Raw genomic sequence first — 21,556 nt, 5'->3', positions numbered from 1 at the left:
GAGATTCTGCTCAAGGACAGCACATGCCAGGCACTGGCTAGCCAATCAAGAGATGGTATAGCCTCCTTGGTCCCCCTAAGATTGAGGAAGAGCTGACGTATCTTGTGACTCTCTCCCCACAACACCTGACTGCCTGGAAACATCAAGCCCCCACTCAACCTCTGCCATTCCTTAGTGGCAGTTCCTAGGTCTCCTGCTGCTGGTGAGCAGATGGCTCAGGGAACCCATGCCCTGAGGGGCCACGGAACACCCCCATGCACAAATGGCTTGGAGGAAGGACTAAGGGAAGCCATTCCAAAAGCTCCTCGCCCCTTAACTGCTCTGACCTTCCTTCTTCCTCTCTGGCCCATTGCAGTGGTTCCCACCTCAGGGCCTTGGGACTTGAACTTGTGATGGAAAAGCCTGGTTGGCTTTTCACCGGACTGTCACAGGCTGGCATCCTCCTGTTCTTCAGTCTCACTGCAAATGCCACTCTTGAAAGAAGCCTTTGCTTCCCCACCCTGCCAGTGCTGCCTGCCCCCAGTCACTCTGTCACTTACTTGGTTTTATTTTCTTCATAGCACACACCTTCATTCTTTGTTTCTTTGTATACTATTTTCCCCCCTGACTACAGTGTAAGTTCCATGAGGACAGAGATCTCATCAATCTTGTTCACCTTTGTACACTCAGCATCGTAAATCCCACCTGGCACACAGCATGTGCTTGGTAGAAATTTTACTGTAAGAATGAATAAATGGATAAATAAACAACAGACAAGCCAGACAATATGATGCGGAACCAGTGGAAAGAAAGTCAAAGCAGAATTTGCTATACGGCCATTTTCCCCCATTCTCCGAGTGGGACACAGGGTGAAGCTGTGCGTGGATGGCAGAGCAGGGAGGCAGAGCCACAGAAGAGGCACAGCTCTTTTATTCAGTGTTTTCCTCATAAACCGACTTAGGAATGACTGGCAGGAGATTCCTGACATTCAAACAGAGCAGGAAAACAAGAAGGCATTTGGATGTCAGCAAGGTTCTTCTGCCAACCTCATTATGTCTGGTGACGTGGAACTGTGAACTGCTGAAAGACAAATGGTGAGGCAAAACATTTATTATAAACACCCAGATAGGTAAGAATGAGGTATTAATTTTTAAGCAACTGTCATACATCTGGTCCCAGCATATTATCCCATTAACATTGTTATTATCATAACAGAGAGTCTAAGCATGATTTCAGTGCCTTTTATGGATTTCTTAATATGTAGGAAATTAGGCTTATAGTCAACCTCTAGCTGAGACATCTGAAAAAACACAAGGACACGATGGGAACGACAGAATACTAACCATACTAACATAAGAGAGCTGGTCTACACATTGGAGAGCCACTGAGAATGCATTCAGATCTTCACACAGACACCACAGAGCTCCACTCAAGAGAGGCACACTCAGAGCTCCTGAGGAGGCCCAGGTGACAGGAGACGGAACCGCAAGGTCTGCCACTAGCATCTTAAAGGAAATTAGACCTTCCTCAGAAAGAGAATGGAGTGAAAGCACCTCTCCCTCAAACAGTAGTGCAGAAAAGGACTGGGGATGGGGTTGGTTAAAAGAGCAATATTAAAAGTTGACAGACATCATGAAGGGCAGTTATTGATAAATGTTCTAGTTGCTGCTATGTTTGAAAAGAATTTCAAATTCTAGAACACTCTGCTATTTACCTTCTTATAAACTGATTTGTCATTATCATACATTCAAATTGTACAAATGTGTTTTTTCCCCACTTTACTGAAATATCAGAATCACGCTCAAAAACAGACTTGGAGGAGGGAGTTTTCAGATAATTCATACAAACTATGATACATAATATTTAAAATGCAGCCAAATCATTCTGGATATCATCCAAAATTTTTAAAACCTCTTCAATTTACCCATTTTAGTTTGTGTGGGAATGTTAAATGCCATTTACCTAAAAAGAATACTAAATTGGCATAAATGGTGTTCATTATGATTAAGACCAAGTCAATAAGGAAGTCAGGGGTATAGGATTTATGATCCTGCATTCATGTTTATAAATGCAGACTTGGAAAGAACCACTCAGTTCTCCAAGAAATCCTTGGATCTCTCAAACATCACAACAGCACAAGCTTCGGTGCAGAGGTCTTTGTGGATGGCTCCTAGTGGATGGGATTTCTCTAGTCCTGCGTAAGGTACAGAAGTGACCTACAGGGTGTCATTTTTGTTCCAACTTTGCTTCACAGAGCCTCAAGCAAAGCCCTGATCATAAATAAGGCAGCAGGGCCCCAGGAGCCAGCTGAGTCATAAACTCCACTCAGTAACATGTGGCTCAAGGTGTTGGGATCCCGAGAGAGTCAAGCCAAGCAAGTGGAATCAATTTAGGTCAGAGTCAGGAAAAACAGAACATTTCCCTCAGCCTGCCCCCGGTGGTGGAAGATACCACAGTCGCCTCCACAGCTCAAACGCAGGGAATGGTAACTGAGCCCAAGAAAACACTAGACCAGAGCAGACTACTTCCACAGTCTAAAAAGAAAGAAAAAAATGGGGGGGGGAGGGGGCGGGAAATGGTATTTGACAGCCAGCCACCAATTTTTAAATGTACTGGTCTCCTGTTTTTATGCATAAAAGCAGTCTTGTTGCTCCAAAGTTGTTATCACCATCACACTTTTGACACTTGGGTCTGGTACAGTTGGCTTTAGGGTACTTAGGCTTATTACTTTAAAAATACAGTTAAGCATGTTTAAATCACTTTAAATATCTCAAAAAGCAGCAAACACAGAGCCAATCTGCTTGGGCATGCAAACTTGAAAAGAAAAGCTTTATAGAATGGCCTGCAGGTCAACAAATTCTGGTTTTGGCAGACTGATGTCAGAAAGGAGCTATAGAAAATAAAGTCCTCTGTAGGAAAAATACTCTGCCTCTGGTTCCCTCAGGTCAGAACTTGGAACTGTTAGCAAACATGCCCTGAAAAACTTCAATTCCCATAAATTGCTAAAAACTCCCAAATAAATATAGCCCATCAAAACTGTGCAAATGAGAAACATTTAATGAACAACCCTTTCTTCGCCAATAATTATGCTTAAATTAAGTCCAGCAGACTCTTCAAAAGGACTAAAGAGGCCCCTGTGTAAAGACGAAGTCTATATATAGACATCCAAAACAATATATGATGCACATAACCAAAGATCTATAATTATCCTAGTTTCTGCATTGCCATTGTCTTCATAAACACAGGATAAAATCAGTCTAAATGACTTTCTCAGACCTCCTCAAGGATTAAGACTAGCCGGCCAGCTTTTAAAAAGTATACATATATAGTAAAGATCAAAAGCAAATGTTTTGGTCAGTTCTTTTCTATTCACGGGTTTTACTAAGAATGTGTGTAATTTTCAGAGAAAACACCACAAATGACAGCTGCTCAAAAGCATGGAAATTACTTGGCAGCAGGAATTTCCTTGACTAATAGGGAAAAATTTAAGGTCACATGCTTTGATGAGCTGATTTTTCCCACCCTTGGTCAAGCATATCCACTGTTAATGATGAAGACTTTCAAACAGAAATATCTTCTGTTTGAAGAGAGAACAGAACAGAGGGGAATGCCGGTTCTGACTCCCACAAGAACAGCAGTAATGGTTAGGTGTAAAGAGCACATAGGGAAAGGTTTAGCATGCAGGTCTTCATTTTCTATAGGCACTAAACTGGGACAACACTGTGAGAATAATGCACTTACTATATTAAAAACAGCACCCAGACAAGAGACCCCTGCCCACCAGTGAGCCCCCATGCTTTGAGCTGCTTTCCAGCAGTGCTGACAGACTTACACTGACCCACCCACGGTCTCTCTGACACAGGGGCTCTCAAGCCATTGCCCTTGTGACAAGTGGCGAGACTGGATGAGACAGCTGGGCAGCAATAGGTGAGGAGCCTGCGGCCCTGGAACCAAGCTGTGTTGCTCTGCCCAGGGCCATAGCCTGGGGCTCATTAGCATTATGCTCTCACCACCTAAGCTAACTAGCCACTCATCAGCCACAATCCAACATAGATCACTCAGGGGCACAATGTGTTCTCAATCCCAGCCAGTATGAGCTCTCTCTTTTTCAAGGCCGTTGAGTTTAGCCCATGATACACAGAAGCTCATGAGCAGTGGAGTCTACACACAAACTGTTAACAAGGCAGCAATGAGGTGTCCGAGCACGGGCAACCATGGCCGTCCCATCCTCATCAAATGACAGCTCTGGCCTTGCCCAGGGAAAGCAAGAAACAGCCAAAGGATTTCCAAAGCATACTCCCTAAGTGCCATGAGGGAACAACATACCTGGCCATCCCCAGACTTGGGAAGTTGGCGGGCACGATGAGTAAGTCCAGCCTGGAGAACGGGTGTGTGCCCAGGACAGAGTGTGCCGCTGAGAGGCAAAGTGGGATCAGCTGCAGAAGGGTCTCCTGGCAGGCACCCTTGAGGGACTCTGGAGCAAAGACCCGATAAGGAATGATAGCCTGGGTGGCAGCAGAAGCACTCTGGAAGCGGCAGGGGTATTCTGTGTGGCCACAAACATCAGCATACCTGGAACAACACAGAATAAAAATGTGCTTTATGGCCAATCAGGTTTATTCTTGCACGGAGGTGAGGAGCTCTCACGGACATGGGCAACTCTAGGAGGCAGTGGTTCAGAAAGGCTCCTGAGCAAAGGCAGTTCACTTAAGGGCTTGGCTTGTCTGTTTCTGGACTGTTGAAAAATAAACTTACTGATGTGTCAAACTGATTAAGTAACTTCAATCTAAGCTAAGTGAAAGTAGTGGAATCTTGTTTTGTTTTAGAACAAGGAGGGGGAAACCCCAAGACTCAAAACAACACCTCCCCAAAATAAAAAGCAATTTCTGCCCTCAGAAGTGTGCTTTTCAAATGCCACCATGGGAAAAATCTTCTCCAAATCAGGGACGATTCATAACTCAGAAAGTGAGTATGGACAAAATGAGAGTTCCTGTGGCCAGGATTCTCACCTGGCCCTGGTTGACTAACTCAATACATGGGCAATACATGGCTGTTGACTCTATGTAAAGAGCACTGCCCAGTGCTCTGGGTGCAACACGGTGGCAGGGCTGCAAGGCTGCAGGGGAGCAGAGCAGAGGCTGGAGTGGTGGCAGTGCCCAGGACAGAGGCTCAGAGGACGGCTGTGTGGGACGACTGTGAAGAGAGGCTCAGAGGACAGCTGTGCCGACAGAGGGGCCCAGAGGCAGAGACTGGCTTGCTGCCTGCAGACTCGCTCTGAGTGAATGGGATTTTAGTGACTGACCTGCCACCTGAAAATAAAGTTGGGTATAACCCTTTCACCCGAAGAACATTTTGATGTCATTTTCTTTGGCCACATTGAATCTATAGTGACTTGCCCGGGGATGAAACCCATTGGCAAGACAGCGAGGGATAATGCAACCACATTAAAGACCCCATTCTGGAAATTTCCAGAATAAAAGATGTGGACCCAGGTAGAATAATGAAACAAATGGCAGTACAGGTTTCAACTTTTCAAAAGAACACAAATCACGTTATTAAAAAGTCATCTTGGTCTTCTCTACAAAGGCCACCAGAAGTTGTGCTGCTAAGGAACACAGAGGCACTTCTGATACTGTATTTTTCCCAACCCACTTTCAATACAAATTAACTAAACTCACCTTTTAAGGAAACCTTTCAGAGCCTGCCTGCACCATCTGAACACTGCCATATTCCATTAAAGGTGGAGCTGAGAAAGAATTCCTAGAACCTAGTGACTCACAGGCCTCAAGAGAACTTCTCTACCCAAAGAAATTGACATCAAAAGGAACTGTTTTTCCACTTGTTAACATATCCTTTATTTAAGCACAATGGAAAACCCCTCTAATTTGAATTTACAAATGATAATTCTAAATGTAGGTGCTTATTAGGTTCACAATAAATACTGAAAAACCTTAAAACACTGGCATGTCCCAATGTGGGCAGAGCTGCAACAGTAATATCTCTCCCAATTTCTGAAGTGTCTCTCACCCACCCATGGCCAGCACAGCACAAAGAGATGTCCAGGGCTATGGAGCTAAGCCTCGCCCTCTAGCAGCCTGGGACACAGAACACTGCTTCCAGCACCCACGACATTTCACCACAGCTGAGGGGTAAGGAAAGTGGATGGAGACCCATAAAAAATGTCTGCAAGGACACGATGGGAAGAATACATTAATGACATTGCACACCAGCCAAAATCCCCAGATTGAGAACCTTGCTATATGGAGAAAGTGAGTAAAGAGGCCCATTGGTAAACATTTAACTGAAAAGGCTGCAAATGGCCACCTAATGATAAGTACTGTGCTGCTGCATCAATTCAAAGGTCTCATCAAGTGAGGAAAGCTATTTACCACATTAACTACCACAATACCTTTTCCCATTGTATTTACACAGATACATAATGTGCTTTAGTCACTTAAGCTTGCAGTCTCTATTAGAAAGCTTTCAGAGCACATTAAGTAATGGTGAAATGGGAGGTGTAGAGGCATCTTCAGGACAAAGTTGGGGCATAAGTGTAATTCTATCAAAGCACAGTTCTGCAAAAAGGCATTCCATTAGCCTGGCTAGAAACACACTGTGGGGCAAGACTATTTCCTGTAGCCAAGAACCCCAAAGGTTAGAGAATAGCTTGAGGTAGCCAGAGATACACCAAGAGAAGCCAGTTTCTTCAGGAAGAAAGTGAGAAGAAGGGAGTTAACTTCTCTCTGGACATGGAGGGCACTGCCAGGGCTGTCAGAGTCACTCCAGCTGTGTGAATCAGCGAGCTCGTCATGACCAAGGCCTGGGAGAAAACGGCAATCGAGTGGTGAGTGAGCGAGACCATCAAGGCTCCCGACGAGAACGGAAGTGGCATCAGGGAAGCCCCACGTGTTCTCACAAAAGTGGCCACCGGGGAGAGGAACTGAGGGTAATGGGATGTTCTCCATACGGTTTACAGAATATGCGATTATCAAAAGCTCATCAAGCCAAACATTTGTTGTATGTTAATAATACTTTAATTAAAAATGAATAAACAAAAACCCTAAAATGGTTTCTAAGGTTTTTTCTGGCACCATGAGTCTATGACACTCACCATACGAGCCCCTCTTCCTAAGCGGCCATGTCCCTCACTCCACAAACGGTCCTCCACAGAACCGTATTCACACACAGACGCTGCCGCCGCCTCCCACACCAACCTTCCGTTGTTCATGTCTGTCTATGTGCCTGCTTTGATATGCTCTCGAGATCGTCAACAAATCAAGCCTTTGCAAATAGCTGTTCCTTGTGCCCAGACTCGGAATTAGAGTAAACATTTTAATAGTGAAGAATAATGCTTATTATTAGTAATCTGTAATACCAATGATAATAAGGGTAATAAACAATAATGCTGCCTATCACAACTGCTACTGAACATTTATTATGTGCCAAGCACTCTTCTGAACACTGTCTATGCATTGTCCTGATGAATCCCATCACCCGTAAGGGACGAGAACCAGCCTTTTCCTCGCAGCATGAGTCCAGAGCTCTCCCTCCTGGCCCTCCTTCCACATACTTCATTATAGTTCTTGGGTAAACTTTGACCTGGAACCTTCTTGAAGATGAGCTCACCTGCTCTGGGCTCTCTGGTGTTGTGCTCTTCTTTGTTGATTCCACCCATTAATATTGCTTTCTCTGCTGCCCAGAAGCAACTGAAATGGCTTTTCACTTTTCTTGCATCTATAACTGTGAAGGGAGGAGGACATGGCCAAACCAAGTGGGGATTCTGGGAAGAATCTTGGGATTCTTCTTGGGAAGAACTGAAATATATGTTAGGATGGTAAATGATTCCCTGCTATCCAACTGCTAGGCTGAAATTATTTTATAAGAGGCCTTTCTGATGAGTAAGAGTGACCATGTTTTATCATAATCACAGAACTGAAAATTGCCTCAAGGGCTTCTCCTTTAACCATTCTCTTGTTTCAAAAAGGTACTGCATGGAAACACCCTGACACAGTTTCCCCATGTGGGTGCAGGAGGAACCGCTAGAAAAAGTCTCCCTTGGGAAGGCACATCCCCTTTTCACAGCCCTCCCTCTCAGTTCAACTGACAGTGTAGTATTTCCTGTGTTCCTGCTTTATTCAGGCACCAGCAGGGTGCTGCCATGTACACACATATGAACACATCTCCAACCCTATCTTTAAGGAGTTTACAGTTTTACCGGGAGAAAAAATGAAAAATTCTGATGAGTACAGGACACAGTAGAATGTTTATACAATTTATTAACATATTTTAGGAAGCAGAGTAGATGCTTGGTTACCATAAAAATAACAAGTGTTCAAAATGCCACCACCAGCCCCCAATATGTTGACAATGACATCAATTTATATGATGATGCAGTGACGTCTGAAAGTTGCCTGTGTTTTCTTAGGGCATTAAGATATTACAAAGCAAAATGAGATACACGCAGTAAGAGCCAGAGAGAGAAATACCCTGAGGGAGCAGGGCTGGAGAAATCAAATCAAGCCCAGAAGACACGGGAAGGCTCCCCTCATACACAGTGAAGTGTGTACAGGAAACTGACATTTCCCCCATGATTTAGATCTACCATTCCTCTTTCTCTAGGCTTTCAGACACAGCAGCAAGGTCCACATGATGACTTGCAAAGACTTCCTGACTCTAAAGAACCCCCTCCACACTAGCCCAGAGTCTCCCTTCCTCTGGATGAACTCCTTCAAAGCCTTTTGCTCTTCTTCATGGGGCCCATTTCCATGCTTTTAATCATTTTTGCTGAGTTCCTCTGGATTTTATCCATGTTTCTGTGCTGTGCTTAAACTGGGTGGCCCCAATATGAAGACAATGCTTTAACAAAAGCCTCAAGAAGTTAGACATCGCATAGCCTCCCGTGTGGCTGGAGAAGATTATACTACAGCAGAATAATTAATAAACTTTCAACAGTTTACCTAAGTGCCTTACAACTAACATATTTTCTAAAATGCCCCACCAGAGCAAGCTGGACAGTGTGTGGAGGAGGGAATGTTCTTCCCGTAATTTAGCCCACACAAACAGTGATCAGAAGTTCAGTAACCAGAACTTAGTCCAAATTTCTAGGGTCCAAATGAGCACTTTAGGCAAGTAAAAGCCTGTGGTATGTAAGGCCCCTGTAAAAGTTACATTTACGTGAATGAACTGGTGGTCTTAGGAAGGCTTGAAGTAGAAAAGGGGGTTGGGGAAGGCAAGGCAACCAGATGTGGACATAACCAAAACACCACTGCCACTGGCACTTCCAAGCACCTCTGCTGGCAAACAGCATGGAGCCAGAGACTTAATGGCTAAGAACACAGGCCACCTCTGATCACTAAACACAGTCAGGGAAGGATTAGGCAAATGTAAGCTATTATTTTCTCAGCAGCACATTTCTGATGGACAAGCACTATGATAAATGAAGGGAAAACTTAGTCATAGCATGTCAGACACAGGAGGGAGTGTGGGAGAGACGCCATCCCCAGGCCTCGAGTTCCCACACAAGATGTGTTCCCTGGCATTGTACCCATGACCTCGCTCCAGAGGGTAGGACTGGCTAGGCTGCTCTGGGCTTTCTCATTTCAAATCTGCCTGCCCACAGCATGGGTACTTTCTGGCCATGAGGCAGGCTGCATGAGCTGTGTTGTGGAGGCTGCCAGCAGTCCAGCTGGGTAGGTAACTCGGGGGTAAGCTTGGAAATGGAGTATTAGACTCCACTGAGAGTCCCCTCGATCCAGCTTCCATCACTAATGAAACCTCTCTTTTGTTCTCCTTCTGTTTCTCAATTGGTTCTACACTCAGGAGGATAAGAGCAAAGTTGTGATGAGCCCCCGCAGGAATGGCAGCTATCCCCTCTTCCCAGAATCCTCACTTGGTTTGGCCATGTCCTCCTCCCTCCACAGTTATAGATGCAAGAAAAGTGAAAAGCCATTTCAGTTCTTCTGGGCAGCAGAGAAAGCACACAAGAAATGGTTGCTGCCCACTCCCCACCTCATGTCTCTGGGGATATGGCTAGAAGGACAAAACAGCAGATGTCTTTGCCATCCCCAGCCTTCCTAAGGCACTTGTTTTCAACTGCACACCTGCTCTAGCGGTCAGCAGCCCTGCAGGAGTAGGTGAAGAGCAGAGGGCTTCTTCACCAGCATTTTAGCCCCAGGTGGAGTCTTCATTCTGCAGAGAAGGAAAGTTGGCTTTGCCCAAGGAAACATGCCCAACCAGCAGGGATGTCACCTTCAGGCTCAAAGGCAGTGCTCGCCAACTCTGTCTCCTGTTCCAACATGACACACTCCAGTCAGTAACAGGGACTCAGTCACAGCCCTGACTCTCCAGCTGTGAAAGTGGATCAGATACCAGGTTGGCATGGATGTTAGGTACAGTTTTTAAGCCTCCAAGTATGGTTCTGAATCACCTCTCCAGAGGAGCTGAGCCCAGAATGACTCCAGATGTTGCAGTTTAGCAGGGATGTGAACTTGCACATGCTGCTATCTGAAGACTCACTATCTTTATCTACAAAATGGAAATAATAAAGCCTATCTATCTTACAGGCTTTTCCTCAGGACTAACCAAAATGACATTTAGATCAAGATTTCCCATGACTTCAGATATCCAATAGCTTCTGTATCAACTCAGGATAGGCTAGAATATGCTGAAAAAACAAATACCTCCAGGGTCTCACTGGCTTAACACAAAACGGTTGATTTCTTGCTCAAACCATGTCCACTGCAGATTCAAGTGACTCTCCGGGCACCTGTCCTCCCTACCGAGCTGCCCAAAATTGCAAAATGAGGCCCACTCTGTGACCTTAGGAGGACAGAATGCTGGAGCAGCTCACACTCACGTGTTCCCACATGAAAGTTACACATCCCTTTTGTCCACAACTCCCTTCTTCCCTTGAAAGCACATAAGCAAAATCTAATAAGCAATCTAGGATATCCTACACAGCTTAAGGAAGAGCGTCTGAAATAGGCAGGTTATCAAGCAGGAAGTGGAAATGATCTCCCTTCCTTCAAAAAGCAAATGCAGGCAAGAAGACATACCAGTCAAGGGGAGGGCTCAATGGCTTTGCCTCCTCACCACACTGACCATTAGGGTCACTGCAGCATGAGCAAAGCAACCAGCAGAGTAAAGCAGCACAGGGCAACCGGCACCAAGGCGGACTCCCCACCTGCCCTAATACCCTGGGCTCTCCCCGGCTGAAGGCACTGCCCTGTTGGCTATCTGTAAATAGGAGAAATGATCTGCTGAGCTGGTGGAAAAGTCCTAGAATTGAGCATGATGCAATGATGTACGTTTAGCACACTATTGTGCCTCTTAGGTGCATCCTCTTCTCCCTTTTGGATCTCAAAGCTAGAAAGAGTTGAACGTCTGGGAATGCTGCAAGTGAGTATCACTGGCCTATACTAATTTTCTAAAACTTTAAACTGATTTGCTCTGCTCCACTCTGAGAAAGAAGACATTGCTCCTGAAGTTATTAACAGGGCCATGACCCTGCAGGATTCTCGCAACCCCATGGCCTTCGTCTTCGTGTCCTGTTCTCCTAGGCTGACAGGCCCCATGCAGCCACACTGCCAGCCCAGCAGCCTCGTGGCCCACAGGGGCCCACAGCAACTTCATGCTATTAAGTTTGTTTTTAACCAAATAAGCACTGAAAACCAAAGCAAGAAAAAAAAGTGGAGGAGAAGGGAAAGTGTTGAATCTGAAGATTCTGTTGACTTAGCCAAACACATAAAAAGAGTTCACCTGACTTCACAAACTTCATTTATATTTCTTTCATTCTCTCTTTCTGCACAAACAATATGCCCACATTTCTGCTTCTCAATCTCTTTCCCTCCCAGTAGGGCTTTTCCTGCTTTGATTAATCATATTTTGGTTTAGTTTCTCAGCAGGGATGAGTCACCATCCCAGCGCTTGGAATAACTGCATCACACCACCCCTCAAGCGTTTGTTTTTCAGTAAGTTCCCAATACAAACCTGAAGTCAGCCTCAGAGGGTGAGAAGGAGCTCTCTGTTTCCAGATTGCTTGATGGGCATGTATCTAACTTCATTTCTGCCCAGGATCCCACTGCAATTGTGAAGGTGGAAGCTGGCATTGGCATGGTTACATAGTAATGCCAGCTTAAACACCCTATAAACAGAAATAGAAAAACCATAATGAGGGCAATGAATGGTAGTTTTTCTGTAGTTTTTCTCTTTGGGCACTTGAAGAACTTGTATAAGATTCTATGAGCTATATGATAAAGGAGCCATGGATATATACAATAGGGAAATGACAGCCTCTTCAACAACTAGTCCTGGGAAAACTGCACAGCTCCATGTAAGAGAATGAAACTGATTACTGTCTAACTCCAAACACAAAAGTAAACTTGAAATGGATCAAAGACCTGAATGTAAGTCATGAAGCCATAAAACTCTTAGAAGAAAACACAGGCAAAAATCTCTTGAATATAAACATGAGTAATTTCTTCCTGAACACATCTCCTTGGGCACGGGAAACAAAGCAAAAATGAACAAGTGGGACTACATCAAACTAAAAAGCTTTTGTACAGCAAAGGACACCATCAGCAGAACAAAAAAAAAGGCATCCTACAGTATGGGAGAATATATTCATAAACAACTCATCTGATAAGGGGTTAACATCCAAAATATATAAAGAACTCATAAGCCTCAACACCCAAAAAACAAATAACCTGATCAAAAAATGGGCAGAGGACATGAACAGACACTTCTCCAAAGAAGAAATACAAATAGCCACAGGCACATGAAAACATGCTCCACATAACTCATCATCAGGGAAATCTAAATTTAAATCACAATGAGATATCACCTCACACTGGTTAGAATGGCCACTATCCACAAGACAAAAAATAAGAAATGCTGGCAAGGATGCAGAGAAGTGGGAACCCTCGCACACCACTAGTAGGAATATAAGTTGGTGCAACCACTGTGCAGTACAGAGGTTTCTCAAAAAATTAAAGTAGAAATACCATTTGACCCAGGAATTCAAATCCTAGGAATTTACCTGAAGAAAATAAAATCCCTGATTTGAAAAGACATATGCACCCCTGTTTATCACTGCACTGTTTGCAATAGCCAAGATATGGAAACAACCTAAGCGTCCATCAATAGATGAATGGATATAGAAGATGTGGTACATATACACAATGGAATATTATTCAGCCATAAAAAGAAAAGAAATCCTGCCATTTGTAACAACATGGATGGAACTAGAGGGTATTATGCTCAGTGAAATAAGCCAGGAGAAGAAAGACAAATATCATATGATTTCACTCATTTGTGGAATATAAAAACAAAGCAAAACAGATGGAACAAAATAGCAGTAGACTCACAGACACTGAGAAGGGTCTAGTGGTTACCAAAGAGGAGGGGTTGGTGGGGGTGGAGAGGAGAGGGATAAAGGGGTGCAATAATTTGCAATCACAATATAAGTTGGTCACAGAGATGGTAGTACAGCACGGAGAATACAGTTGATGATTCTGTAACATCTTACTACATTGATAGTAACCACACTAGAGGGGGTGAGGATTTAATAATATGGGCAACTGTTGAACAACTGTGTTGTGTATTTGAAACCAACATAAGATTATATATCAAGGATACTTTAATTAAAAAAAAAAGATGCTCTAAGTTAATTCTCAGAGATGGGTCATGTCAACCAAAGGGGCACAATTCCAGGTCTCAGGGAAGCATAAGAGGGACGATGGTTTCAGGGCAGCCAAGGAGGTCTGGATCTCCCTGAAGACCAGTGATCAGTTTGAAGCCCTTCCAGTGAGGCTGTAAGTCAAGGGTGGTGGCAGAGGTGGTCACCTACATCTGTAATGTGAGCACACAGGTTGTATGCTGCTATAAAGATAAGAACATTTCAGCTCCCTTATTGCCTAGCACAATATGTGGCATAAAAAAAGGAAAAGGTTCTCTGTTAAGTGAATGAAGGAGCAAATGAATGATCACTTCTCTGCTGCTGAACTATGTTATCTGAATTCAAATCAAGTCAATCTAAAATGTATACAGTAGGAAAGAATGAGAATAGGGAATGAAGATACCTGGGCTTTAGTCCCAACTCTGAAGCTAATTAGCTGTGGAAGTTCGGGTCTGACCTATTCTTTTCATCTGTCCATGTATTAAGCTGGCCTGCATTCCTTTCCGAGCAGATGAAAAGCAGGCCTAGGGAGGTTCAATGAAGAAAAGGATTCCAGCTAGTTTGTAACAGGGCTCAAACTTCAGATGGGGCTCCCCACCCCAGCCAAGGTATGCCCTCCATTTAGTACAAACCATAGAAAGTTTCTACCAAAGGAAGAAATGGTTGGTAACTTACAATATATCCTTACTTCTAAGATGGGAAAATGACTTTTAGGTTTCTGAAATCTGAATGTGTTGTACAACCTTACTTAAAATAGCATTTTTTTCTGAGCATCTGCTATAAACTGATGGTGTGTCTTAGGGGAGATTGGTATCACCTCCTATTACAAACACAGTTCTCCACTCCTCGTTCTCACGGGGGTAGGTACTTCCATTAGAGTAATACCCCTGCCTCTCTTTCTGCCCCTTACCAGCTCCTTAAAGGAGCTATTCTTCTCTTTCTTGCTTTAAATTTTAGAGGGTTAGATACTCATGGAGTGGCCTGTGATCACCCAGTGTGGTCACTGAGTGTATAGATGTCAAATACAGAGTTGAAGTATTAACATGCCCGTACTGACCAGTAGACCTAAGATGACATTTTTCAAAGTGCTTATCAGTAAAATCAATAACGAAGGTTAGAGTTTTGAGCTCCATATGCTTGGCTTCTTTGTCTCTCAATTAATTCTGAACTCAGTAAGGCAGAGGGGTCATTATTTATTACCCTCTGAAACTCTACCAACGAAATATATTCAAAAGTCAAAATTTTAAAGAGAAAAAGATTTAAACTTAAGGAAAAAATTAATCTGACACCAAGTTGGAGTGAATATGAAATGATATCAAGCCTGGAAGTCATTGGAGCGGATACTTGGAGGAGGAACGGAGAAGGGCTCAGAACTACTGGAAGCCCAGCACAGAGGCGGCCGCCACCTCCAACCTGCAGGGAAGTTCATCCTGCCTCTGAGGCGAGAAGGGCCACTCTCACCATCACTCTGCCCGCAGCTGAAGAAGCAGAAGGCATGCGCTCCTCTTACTGAAACAACAGATCCCAAGATGCCGGAGCCCATCCACTGGGCTTGAAGGGAAACCACGGCTTTAAGGAGCATACTGCACCAGCCAGGAAGAAGAGGGCGGCGACAGTTATAGCAGTCTGGCCAGAAGCATGGCGCGGAGCTGGCGTGACAGGTTGTACTGCGTGTGTCCTGCACTTTTCCACTTTCCTAGAACTACCTCACTCTTCCACCTGACGCCTCCCATGGCTGCTTCAGAAGGACTTCCACTGGGACTGCACAAGATAACGAGAGCTGGTGCAAGCTGGGCGAGGGTGAATATGGAGGGGGGGAAAGAAGCTGTGGGTGAGGCACTAAACCTTTGGAACAGCCTTGGTTTAAAAGAAAAATCTCAAACAACTGAATTCTCTTACTCAAAAGGCTGTGGTCTAGGCATTCTTTCTCTGAGGTATATTTGGAAGTGTTTACCATAGACCACTGAATTTTTCTTTTAAAAACTTCAGGAGGCGGAGCGAAGATGGCGGCGTGAGTAGAGCAGTGGAAATCTCCTCCCAAAAACACATAGAGCTATGAAAATATAACAAACAAAACTCTTCCTAAAATAGAGACCAGAGGACACAGGACAACATCCAGACCACATCCACACCTGCGAGAACCCAGCGCCTCATGAAGGGGGTAAGATACAAGCCCCGGCCCGGCGGGACCCGAGCGCCCCTCCCCCCGGCTCCCAGGGAGTGGAAAGAAACCGGAGCGGTTTTTTTTTTTCTTTTGGCGAGTGCTTTTTGGAAGCCTTAAAGGGACAGCGACCCCGTTGCTAGGGAGGCAGGGCGGCGGGACTGGTGAGCGGGTGCCTGGGACTGGCACCTGAGGACAAAGACTATCCCGTATTTTTACCTGCGGGACCGGAGGCCGGGTGCCTGAGACCGGTGCCTGAGGACAGAGGAAATCGTGTTTTTCCCCTTTTTTTTTCTCTTTTTGGCGAGTGCTTTTTGGAAGCCTTAAAGGGACAGGGACCCTGGTGCTAGGGAGGCAGAGCAGCAGGACCGGTGAGCGGATGCCTGGGACCAGCACCTGAGGACAAAGAATATCGCGCATTTTTCCCTGCGGGACCGGTGGGCGGGTGCCTGAGACCGGAGGAAATCGCGCGTTTTTCCCCCCCTTTTTTTTTCTCTTTTTGGCAAGTGATTTTTGGAAGCCTTAAAGGGACAGGGACCCTGGTGCTAGGGAGGCAGATCAGCAGGACTGGTGAGCGGGTGCCTGGGACTGGCACCTGACGACAAAGAATATCGTGCGTTTTTCCCTGTGGGACCGGTGGGTGGGTGCTTTTTGGAAGCCTTGAAGGGACAGGGACCCCAGTGCTAGGGAAGCAGGGCAGCAGGACCAGTGAGCGGGTGCCTGGGACGGGCGCCTGAGGAAAAAAAAAAAATCACGTGTTTTTTCCTTTTTTTTTTTTTTCTGGTCCCTCTCTCATTGTTGCTGTTGTTGTTTTGGTTTGGAGAGTGCTTTTTGGAAGTCTTAAAGGGGCAGGACAGGACACTTAGACCAGAAGCAGGGAATCTGGGGATCTCTGAGCACTCTAACCCCCGGGGCAACAGGGAGCACAGAGGCCCCTTACAGAGAAAAATACCCTCCCCGCTCCCCCTCCAACGGGGCTCCACCACTTTGGAGGAGCAGCCCCAGCCAGGTCACGCCCACAGCAACAGCGGAGATAAACTCCATAGCAAACGGGCAGGTAGCAGAAGCCCTGTCTGCGCACAGCTGACAAGCATAAGCGACTAGAGGTCGCTATTATCCCAGGAGAGGAAGGCCACAAACCAACAAGAATGGAAGCTCTTCCAGCGGTCACTTGTACCAGCTCTGCACACTATCTCTATCACCATGAAAAGGCAAAACTACAGGCAGACAAAGATCACAGAGACAACACCTGAGAAGGAGACAGACCTAACCAGTCCTCCTGAAAAAGAATTCAAAATAAAAATCATGAACATGCTGACAGAGATGCAGAGAAAAATGCAAGAGCAATGGGATGAGATGCAGAGAAAAATGCAAGAGTAATGGGATGAAGTCTGGAGGGAGATCACAGATGTCAGGAAGGAGATCACAGAAGTGAAACAATCCCTGGAAGGATTTATAAGCAGAATGGATAAGATGCAAGAGGCCATTGAAGGAATAGAAGCCAGAGAGCAGGAACATATAGAAGCTGACATAGAGAGAGATAAAAGGATCTCCAGGAATGAAACAACACTAAGAGAACTATGTGACCAAACCAAAAGGAATAATATTTGTATTAATAGGGGTACCAGAAGAAGAAGAAAGAGGAAAAGGGATAGAAAGTCTCTTTGAAGAAATAATCGCTGAAAACTTCCCCAAACTGGGGGAGGAAATAATCGAACAGACCATGGAATTACACAGAACCCCCAACAGAAAGGATCCAAGGAGGGCAACACCAAGACACATAGTAATTAAAATGGCAAGGATCAAGGACAAGGAAAGAGTTTTAAAGGCAGCTAGAGAGAAAAAGGTCACCTATAAAGGAAAACCCATCAGGCTAACATCAGTCTTCTCGACAGAAATCCTACAGGCCAGAAGAGAATGGCATGATATACTTAATGCAATGAAACAGAAGGGCCTTGAACCAAGGATACTGTATCCAGCATGACTATCATTTAAATATGATGCTGGGATTAAACAATTCCCAGACAAGCAAAAGCTGAGGGATTTTGCTTCCCACAAACCACCTCTACAGGGCATCCTACAGGGACTGCTCTAGATGGGAGCACTCCTAAAAAGAGCACAGAAAAAAACACACAACATATGAAGAATGGAGGAGGAGGAATAAGAACGGAGAGAAGAAAAGAATCTCCAGACAGTGTATATAACAGCTCAATAAGCGAGCTAAGTTAGGCAGTAAGATACTAAAGAAGCTAACCTTGAACCTTTGGTAACCACGAATCTAAAGCCTGCAATGGCAATAAGTACATATCTCTCAATAGTCACGCTAAATGTAAATGGACTTAATGCACAAATCAAAAGACACAGAGTAATAGAATGGATAAAAAAGCAAGACCCATCTATATGCTGCTTACAAGAAACTCACCTTAAACCCAAAGACAAGCATAGACTAAAAGCCAAGGGATGGAAAAACATATTTCAGGCAAACAACAGTGAGAAGAAAGCAGGGGTTACAGAACTAATATCAGACAAAATAGACTTCAAAACAAAGAAAGTAACAAGAGATAAAGAAGGACATTACATAATGATAAAGGGCTCAGTTCAACAAGAGGATATAACCATTCTAAATATATATGCACCCAAAACAGGAGCACCAGCATATGTGAAGCAAATACTAACAGAACTAAAGAGGGAAATAGACTGCAATGCATTCATTGTAGGAGACTTCAACACACCACTCACCCCAAAGGATAGATCCACCGGGCAGAAAATAAGTAAGGACACACAGGCACTGAACAACACACTAGAACAGATGGACCTAATAGACATCTATAGAACTCTACATCCAAAAGCAACAGGATATACATTCCTCTCAAGTGCACATGGAACATTCTCCAGAATAGACCACATACTAGCTCACAAAAAGAGCCTCAGTAAATTCCAAAATACTGAAATTCTACCAACCAATTTTTCAGACCACAAAGGTATAAAAGTAGAAATAAATTCTACAAAGAAAACAAAAAGGCTCACAAACACATGGAGGCTTAACAACACGCTACTAAATAATCAATGGATCAATGAACAAATCAAAATAGAGCTCAAGGAATATATAGAAACAAATGACAACAACAACACTAAGACCCAACTTCTGTGGGGCGCAGTGAAAGCAGTCTTAAGTATATAGCAATCCAGGCACACTTGAAGAAGGAAGAACAACCCCAAATGAATAGTCTAACATCACAATTATTGAAACTGGAAAAAGAAGAACAAATGAGGCCTAAAGTCAGCAGAAGGAGGGACATAATAAAGATCAGAGAAGAAATAAACAAAATTGAGAAGAATAAAACAATAGCAAAAATCAACGAAACCAAGAGCTGGTTCTTCGAGAAAATAAACAAAATAGATAAGCCTCCAGCCCAACTTATTAAGAGAAAAAGAGAATCAACACAAATCAACAGAATCAGAAATGAGAATGGAAAAATCACGACAGACTCCACAGAAATACAAAGAATTATTAAAGACTACTATGAAAACCTATATGCCAACAAGCTGGAAAACCTAGAAGAAATGGACAACTTCCTAGAAAAATACAACCTCCCAAGACTGACCAAGGAAGAAACACAAAAGTTAAACAAACCAATTACGAGCAAAGAAATTGAAACGGTAATCAAAAAACTACCCAAGAACAAAAGCCCGGGGCCGGACGGATTTACCTCGGAATTTTATCAGACACACAGAGAAGACATAATACCCATTCTCCTTAAAGTGTTCCAAAAAATAGAAGAAGAGGGAATACTCCCAAACTCATTCTATGAAGCCAACATCACCCTAATACCAAAACCAGGCAAACACCCCACCAAAAAAGAAAATTACAGACCAATATCCCTGATGAATGTAGATGCAAAAATACTCAATAAAATATTAGCAAACAGAATTCAACAGCATATCAAAAGGATCATACACCATGACCAAGTGGGATTCATCCCAGGGATGCAAGGATGGTACAACATTCGAAAATCCATCAACATCATCTACCACATCAACAAAAAGAAAGACAAAAACCACATGATCATCTCCATAGATGCTGAAAAAGCATTTGACAAAATTCAACATCCATTCTTGATAAAAACTCTCAGCAAAATGGGAATAGAGGGCAAGTACCTCAACATAATAAAGGCCATATATGATAAACCCACAGCCAGCATTATACTGAACAGCGAGAAGCTGAAAGCATTTCCTCTGAGATTGGGAACCAGACAGGGATGCCCACTCTCCCCACTGTTATTTAACATAGTACTGGAGGTCCTAGCCACGGCAATCAGACAAAACAAAGAAATACAAGGAATCCAGATTGGTAAAGAAGAAGTTAAACTGTCACTATTTGCAGATGATAAGATACTGTACATAAAAAACCCTAAAGACTCCACTCCAAAACTACTAGAACTGATATCGGAATACAGCAAAGTTGCAGGATACAAAATTAACACACAGAAATCTGTAGCTTTCCTATACACTAACAATGAACCAACAGAAAGAGAAATCAGGAAAACAATTCCATTCACCATTGCATCAAAAAGAATAAAATACCTAGGAATAAACCTAACCAAAGAAGTGAAAGACTTATACTCTGAAAACTACAAGTCACTCTTAAGAGAAATTAAAGGGGACACTAATAAATGGAAACTCATCCCATGCTCATGGCTAGGAAGAATTAATATCGTCAAAATGGCCATCCTGCCCAAAGCAATATACAGATTTGATGCAATCCCTCTCAAATTACCAGCAACATTCTTCAATGAATTGGAACAAATAATTCAAAAATTCATATGGAAACACCAAAGACCCCGAATAGCCAAAGAAATCCTGAGAAAGAAGAATAAAGTAGGGGGGATCTCACTCCCCAACTTCAAGCTCTACTACAAAGCCATAGTAATCAAGACAATTTGGTACTGGCACAAGAACAGAGCCACAGACCAGTGGAACAGATTAGAGACTCCAGACATTAACCCAAACAAATACGGTCAATTAATATTTGATAAAGGAGCCATGGACATACAATGGCAAAATGACAGTCTCTTCAACAGATGGTGTTGGCAAAACTGGACAGCTACATGTAGGAGAATGAAACTGGACCATTGTCTAACCCCATATACAAAGGCAAACTCAAAATGGATCAAAGACCTGAATGTAAGTCATGAAACCATTAAACTCTTGGAAAAAAACATAGGCAAAAACCTCTTCGACATAAACATGAGTGACCTCTTCTTGAACATATCTCCCCGGGCAAGGAAAACAACAGCAAAAATGAGCAAGTGGGACTACATTAAGCTGAAAAGCTTCTGTACAGCGAAAGACACCATCAATAGAACAAAAAGGAACCCTACAGTATGGGAGAATATATTTGAAAATGACAGATCCGATAAAGGCTTGACGTCCAGAATATATAAAGAGCTCACACGCCTCAACAAACAAAAAACAAATAACCCAATTAAAAAATGGGCAGAGGAACTGAACAGACAGTTCTCTAAAAAAGAAATACAGATGGCCAACAGACACATGAAAAGATGCTCCACGTCACTAATTATCAGAGAAATGCAAATTAAAACTACAATGAGGTATCACCTCACACCAGTAAGGATAGCTGCCATCCAAAAGACAAAGTACAACGAATGTTGGCGAGGCTGTGGAGAAAGGGGAACCCTCCTACACTGCTGGTGGGAATGTAAATTAGTTCAACCATTGTG

At 43.7% G+C, this 21,556-nt stretch overlaps 1 protein-coding gene across 14 annotated transcripts in view; it reads right to left on the bottom strand.

Annotated features, from left to right (window-relative positions):
• AOPEP (aminopeptidase O (putative)) overlaps positions 1 to 21,556 on the bottom strand; it is a 340,655-nt gene that overhangs the window by 247,362 nt on the left and 71,737 nt on the right. For 13 of the 14 annotated variants that reach the window (XR_005053840.2, XR_012127791.1, XR_012127790.1 and 10 more), the window contains 2 exons: positions 11,968 to 12,121; positions 4,306 to 4,551 (listed from right to left, as the gene is read on the bottom strand). Coding sequence is in view for 10 of the 14 variants with exons in the window: in XM_036991161.2 (XP_036847056.2) it covers positions 4,306 to 4,551; positions 11,968 to 12,121 (400 nt within the window). In the remaining 4 variants the exon portion in view is untranslated. The remainder of the gene's footprint in view (positions 1 to 4,305; positions 4,552 to 11,967; positions 12,122 to 21,556) is intronic. The other variant, XM_036991160.2, reaches the window with a different exon arrangement.

Source organism: Manis javanica, chromosome 2 (genome assembly GCF_040802235.1).
Source record: "Manis javanica isolate MJ-LG chromosome 2, MJ_LKY, whole genome shotgun sequence".
Taxonomy (NCBI): domain Eukaryota; kingdom Metazoa; phylum Chordata; class Mammalia; order Pholidota; family Manidae; genus Manis; species Manis javanica.
The sequence above is the reverse complement of the archived record's forward strand: the minus strand, read 5'-3'. Positions and strand labels throughout refer to the sequence as shown.